A 6,585-nucleotide genomic window follows, 5' to 3' on the forward strand; every position below is an offset into this window, starting at 1 on the left:
AGGACATGTTTGATACATTTGTTTTGCAGACCAGGAACAGCTAATGATGGACAATTCTGTACGTTATGTAGTGAGGATATTACCTTGTTTTTTCATAAACGTAGTAATTTTTCATCCAGTGGCATTAGTCCTGTGCAACCTGTTCACAGTGCAGATAAGTAAAACCATTTAATCTTTGGCTTGACTCTCCTGTGCAACCTGTTCACAATGCAGATAAGTAAAACCATTTAATATTTGGCTTGACTCCTGTGCTGTCACATCCCGTCGATTCAGGTGCAGCTGCTAAAGTAAATTGAGTTTAGATAAGCGTCATTTGGTATAGGTCTTTCCCACTGAAGTGGACTTTCTAAGATGCCATTGTAAAGTCTCCTGGTGTACAGTATAGTGTAGTTATGAAATTTTGTTTTAAAGGAGTTATTGCCTGGTAAATAACTCCATTAAAACAATATTAATATTTCGGGGTATTTGTAGTAAACTTGGTATCATCAGGCTAAAAATATTTTAAAATTTCATCCACTCTTGAGTGACTGAGATATAGTTACTTTTTAGAACAAATTAAGTGGTAATTTTGGAAAATTGCCATTTTTTATTTTCAGCTGTCCAGTTTACTTAGATAAGTATTCCACGAAGAGTTACTATACCGAAATTTATTTTTGTAAGATTCATCTGAAAAAAAAAGGTGGTTTTATGTGACGTACCAAAAAGGTGGTCTTTCCAGTACATGTATTTGTCATGTAAGTTATGGGTCTTTCTTTCTTCCTTCTTCCTAACATTTCGTGATTATTTACTGTTTTCAGTAACCATTCGTTGTATTTGACCAAACCATTTACCCAGTCTTTCACTCATGGTACGCTGGTTATGTTACCATTTCTCTCAATAATCGCATTTCCCAATCTTTCAACTTTTTCAAATACTATGGAGTTAGTTCATCTGAACAGCTGCATAATTTTTCCCATTACGTTTTCATTCTAAAGAAGATTTATCTCAGTAGTACCATCATATATTACCACATTGGATTCCGTGGACTCTCGATAGTTCACCCACATGCTGTTACCATCGTTGCTTCATCTATTTTGTGGCTTCCCTTTCTTCCTTCATATTTAATCACCATACCTTCATAAATTAACTGAGTTCTTTCTTCCAACTTCCATATTGACATTTATTGATCCATTGTGTTGTTTCAATTTGCTTTCCTAACTTTACATATGCTCAGATTTACAATCAACTTTGATTTTATACAAACTCTCTCAGATTATTTTTCTAATTTTTGTATGGGTCCTTAAACTATTTTCTGTTAGTGCTTATCATCTGGAAACGGCTATTTCACATTTATTTATAGTTCAGGACTAAGATGCTCATATACAAGGAAGACTAATGCCATACATAGATATAGTTAAGCAACTTAGGATTTAGTGATTTAGTATTTTGATAACCGTCGGGAGAACATGATATATTTGAAATGTTTATTATGCCATGTATAACATGTGTGTCTGTTCTTTTTATCAAGGTATGGCTAACTTTAATTCCCTTCTTTTAGAGGCACCTGGCTAGTATATTGCCTTATTTTAGAACATGCAGATACCAAACAAGAAAGCTCCCATTGTGCGTTTCATAAGTCTTAGTGTGCATTTGCGCTTAGTTACTGAGTAAATGAGTAAATTTGCATAATTCACTGTGCATATTCGTTTACGTATCCGACATGAAATGGCATCGAGAATGTAAAATCCACCTTTTTATTCTATACTGTTACTGGTATTATTTAAGGATAAAAACTAACAATCAATAGCTCTTAACTATAGATCTCTGTTAAGGGATTCATAAACCCTAGATCTACATTCAGAAGATGGAATGGATGCTAAGAGAGTAGTATCATCTGCCTGCATATGTAACTAACTTGTTTTCTCAACCAAACCTCAGTGTGTTTATATTATGAAAAGTAATGGGCCCAGAACACTAACCTCAGGAACGCATTCTTGTACTGAGTATGGTGTCAATCAAGAACTACTCTTAGTTTTTTATTCCTTGAAAATTCAATAATGATGCTAAGCAAAGACCCACATACTTTCAACTGTTAGTTTGAAAACAAAGGCCTCTTGATTAAAAAAGTCAAATGCAGAACTAAGATAAAAACAAATCGTATGAACTTTCTGGTCAGAATCAGTGGATTCCTGTATAATATAGGAAACTGTAAGGGCATTGCACGCTCCAGGGCCTTTTTGAAAGCCAAATTGCAAACTAGGAAACAGATTATTACCTTCACACTTCTATTTAAACGTTTTGTCAATAGATGTTAAATTTTTTTTTTAGATATGTGAGTTCTGGAGATTGGACGGTAATAAGCAGGGATAGAGATACCACAAACACATTCCCCTAATGAAGTAACATTATCAATTCTCCAACTAGTGCAAGAAGAATCTGTTCCTGCTAACTTGCAAAAACTAACAAACAACTTAGGCCATAAAAAATAAGTTTTTGTTAAAAAAAAAAAAAGGAAATACTATCTGAGTCTACACCTCCATGAGCATCAAAGTTTGTCAAGAGTGTTAATTTCATAGGACTGAAAAGCTAAACTAGTTAGTATAGCCTCAGAAAAACTGGAATGAGGAAGATCAAGTATTTCAATACCGTGCTTGTTGAATACATCAGCCAAAAGGGTTGCCTTTTTCTTTGGACAGTGAGTGACAGAACCATCTGTTTTGATAAAGAAGGAACTGTTAAATCTACACCAAAGAGTGCAGATTCAAGTGTAGCCTACCATTTACTGTATGTTCCTAGATTGTACCAGAAAGGGTTTCTTTTATTTTATGGTCAAGTTTTATTCCTTTTCAGATGAAGCATAAACTCTTTGAGCAACATCTCCTATATCTTACTGTTCCAAAAAAAAATATGGACCACCTCTTTCTCCAACAAAGCACATCTACAATCATCACTGAACTAGGGTTTATCTTAAACTCGATATTTTATCATGCGAGAAGAGATTCACCTATCAATTATTTTAACCAAATTCTCATTCAAGGAAACAACTGGTTCAACACTTTTATACAACTGTAACCAATTCAAAGGCAATAGATCACTCAAAGTGCCATTCCAGTCTGATTGAGATTTTGACACACGAGTACACCTTGGGTCCCCATACTCCCTTTCCACCTTGCGCTAGTTTCCAGTTTCACAGCACGACAGTGGGGATAAGGCTGGTAACTACAGAAGCTGGTAGTTATTTACAACTAGAGGAAAGTTACTGCAGATCGATGTGCTGTAAATTTTCGTAATTTAAACATTCCGTGGTTTGTTAAGGAAAAATATTCTTAGCTAGTACAGTGGTAACGTGTTTGTCTAGCATTCACTTGGCAGCAGATCGGTCCCCGCCCAGGACTGTGAGTTTAAGCTGTTTACTGGGGAGGCCACTGCTGTGGTAGGGCACCACAGTGTGGCACTGTGTGGGGTTGGACTTATCCAGCTTATGTTCTGGTGAGCATCTATTCTGATGGAACTGGAACTGAAACCAGACACCTTTAACCTTTAAGCAATATATTAGTATTTTTATATCCTTGTCAATATCTTTTACTAGGGATTTTTTTTGCTGGCGTATTTCTACACTTCTAAGTAGGAAAGATTAAAAGACCTTTATCAAGAAATAAACATTTGATCAGCATCACAAAAGTGAGCCCCAGTCACTTCAAAACAAGTAATCACGAACTTTGTATTGATCGGCCATTTTGAAAATCAGTAATTGGGTGGGCGAGGAACAGCATAGGTAAAGGCTGGTCTGTAAGATGGTGCTACTGGATAAGTAGGAGCAGTCTTATATTTAGGAGTGGTGTGTTTAGGATAGTGGGCTTTCCCCTGGTAAGTGACTTTGGCCATGAGACCGCCTCCGTTGTCGTAGTAAGTGACGGTCTGGATGCGCCCGTCGGGAAGGTGAACTCTGTAGCTACCTTGAGTCTTGTACCCGTCGCGAGATTCCTGGTGGGCGAAATTAGCTCCCGAGTAGCCATCGGCGACGCCATAGTTGAAGTTGTATTTAGGCGGTACCTGGGTGAATGAGTGAGGGATGTTAGTGCTGGCGGTGTTCCTAGACTGTCAATTTTTTTTTATGTAAACATTATGTCATGGAAAGAATAATGATGGGATTAACACTAAGGGACAGGAAAAGAGCAACATGGATACGAGAGCAAACTTTCTTTCTGGGCAATCTATACAGACAGACAGACAGACAGACAGTGAGCAAACTAGAGTAGGATATATTTTAACAACTTGTAAAAAAAGGAAATGGACATGGTCAAGACTTATAATGAGGACAGATAATAGATGGACAAAAGGAATAACAGAAGAGGTTCCTAGAGATTGCAAAAGATACAGAGGAAGGAAGAGAAGACGATGGATTAACGAATCAGAAAATTTGCCTGTATAGACTGTCATAGGAAGGCCATAAACAGAGATAAGTGGAAGGACATGTCTGAGGCCTTTGTTCTGCAATGGACTAGTGACGGCTGATGATGATGGTATTGTCATGTCAGTGTTGTGAGGGAAGACTTCAGTCCGCATCAAAGAAGATTAGTTTTTATTCAACAATTAGATATTGCGCAAACAAATTCTATACTTTAAGAACCTCATGTTTTTATATTGGACAGTTTTTAGTTAATGACTTTAAATTTTAACCTCTTAATTATGTAAATATCTTTATGATCATATTGGGTTAGCATTTGTTACACAATCCTTTTATACTGGTTGGAAACAACAAAAGGAAAGGTAAGCAAGCTACAGTTCCTGTCCCTCCTACTGATACTAACTTTTCCAATTAATATGTTTAAGGGGGCCTTGATAATCATGCCAATGTTATATAATTTACATAATCACTTCAGTATTTTACAATATAATCGTATTAATTTTACTAATTTTTCTGAATGTCTTCAATCATATCGATTTGTTACTTTATCTAAGGAATTTTAAAGCAGAAAGCATTTGTTTCTCAATAAACATATTTAGAAAAATAAGATCATTTATTATGTATTTTGTATGCATGATGTTGCAGATAGTATTTGCGTTAAATTATTGTCATTTATGAAAAAGGGTATCATGTAATATCACTGATTATAAAAGATAACGACGTTTAAAACGTGCATTTTTTCGTGGAGCCAATATGAGCTAATTGGCAATTTGGACAGTTAAACAAGTACACTATCGTAGACTCAAAGGTCTTTGGCAGCTTTTCTTTATGATTAACAAAACTTTTTATTTTGGAATGATTATAGAATATTATATTCGGTCTAATTTGTGGTAGGTATTTACTCTGGATTTCATTTATTTTGATTTTAAGATATTTGTTTGTTTCATCATTAAAATATGTTAATTTGACAAAGAGTTCAGGTTTTTTTGGACCAAGCTTCTAAGACCTTTATTATGTTTTAAAAGTTTCTTGTAATAAAAGCGATTGTCACTCATTTAACAATAGAATTGTCTGAAAAATCATGCGCGGTAATTGCTATTCTTGCAGACTACTGCATAACATCAAGTATTTAATTATTTCATTGTCGAAGTAGTTTATCACATTGGCATTGTTAAGATTAGAACCACATGGAGGAATTATCTACAACTAATATAAATGTTCGTGAAAAGAAGAAGGCATTCAAAAGTTAATGAACTTACAGCAGGGTACTCTGGTTCTCTGTACGAGGTAGGGGCGTGGTATCTCGGTAGTGGGGGAGCGTAGGTCGGATGAGAACCGTAGATATGGCCCCTGTCTGCTTTAGCTACAACCAACGCTGACGAAACCAGGAGGGCGATCTGTTTTTGCAAGCAATATTAAGAAAATTCATTACCTCGGAGCTTTGACTAAGAATGTTATAGTTAAAGACAACAGTGTCACTAAATATAATCAGACAGCTTTACATAAAGCAGAAATAAAACAGTGTAAACAAATAAAGATAAGTGACCTATGCGCTTACAAAAAAAAAAAAAGTAATTAAAAATAAAAAAATGTAAAATTATTAGGGCACTGTGGGCTAATTGCTTGCATAAAGTAACCGGAGTTTTCATTTTCAACTAATTTTATGAGACCCACCCAACTCCCTTATCTCTGATATTGATAATATTTTAGTTAAAGACAACAGTGTCACTAAATACAATCAGACATAATTCTTTTTAAACGGGAAAGATTAGATTTCCTTACCTTGAGAAACATGATGATCGTTTGGTATCGGATAGAAGGGAGTCCGTTACTTGACGGAATGAGACGGGTTCACTAAGTGCTTGTAGAGGTCACGCACAGACCTTATATATAACCCCAGGATTCGCTACTTTCGCCTTCTATCAAAGCCGGAGGTCATATCGAACCAGTTACTTAATTAGATGATCAAGCATTTAGTATTAGATCGTTTAACATGTCATCAATATAAATGATACAGGTTGGTAGTTCACAGGCACGTAACAGGTGTTCAGTTCATGCCATTATGCATTAGTGTGAGTAGGAGTTTTTGCCCCCTCGATCAAATTTGCTACTAATATTTAATTGAAACCTGCTTTTTTATATCAATGTAGTATAACATTTTGTATACGTTGATTGAGCCAGGTGTGGATATTTACTGT

The 6,585-nt window shown here is 35.6% G+C and overlaps 1 protein-coding gene across 1 annotated transcript; it reads right to left on the bottom strand.

The window, feature by feature from the left end:
* Nucleotides 1-3,605: 3,605 nt before the first annotated feature.
* On the bottom strand, nt 3,606-5,790 carry LOC137626297 (cuticle protein 7-like; the record flags this gene model as incomplete). Its single annotated transcript, XM_068357368.1, has 2 exons — nt 3,606-4,032; nt 5,647-5,790. Coding segments are annotated over 2 exons (453 nt in total), but the record flags the coding sequence as incomplete, so codon positions are not given.
* Nucleotides 5,791-6,585: the final 795 nt, after the last annotated feature.

This window comes from Palaemon carinicauda, chromosome 33, assembly GCF_036898095.1.
Source record: "Palaemon carinicauda isolate YSFRI2023 chromosome 33, ASM3689809v2, whole genome shotgun sequence".
Lineage (NCBI taxonomy): Eukaryota > Metazoa > Arthropoda > Malacostraca > Decapoda > Palaemonidae > Palaemon > Palaemon carinicauda.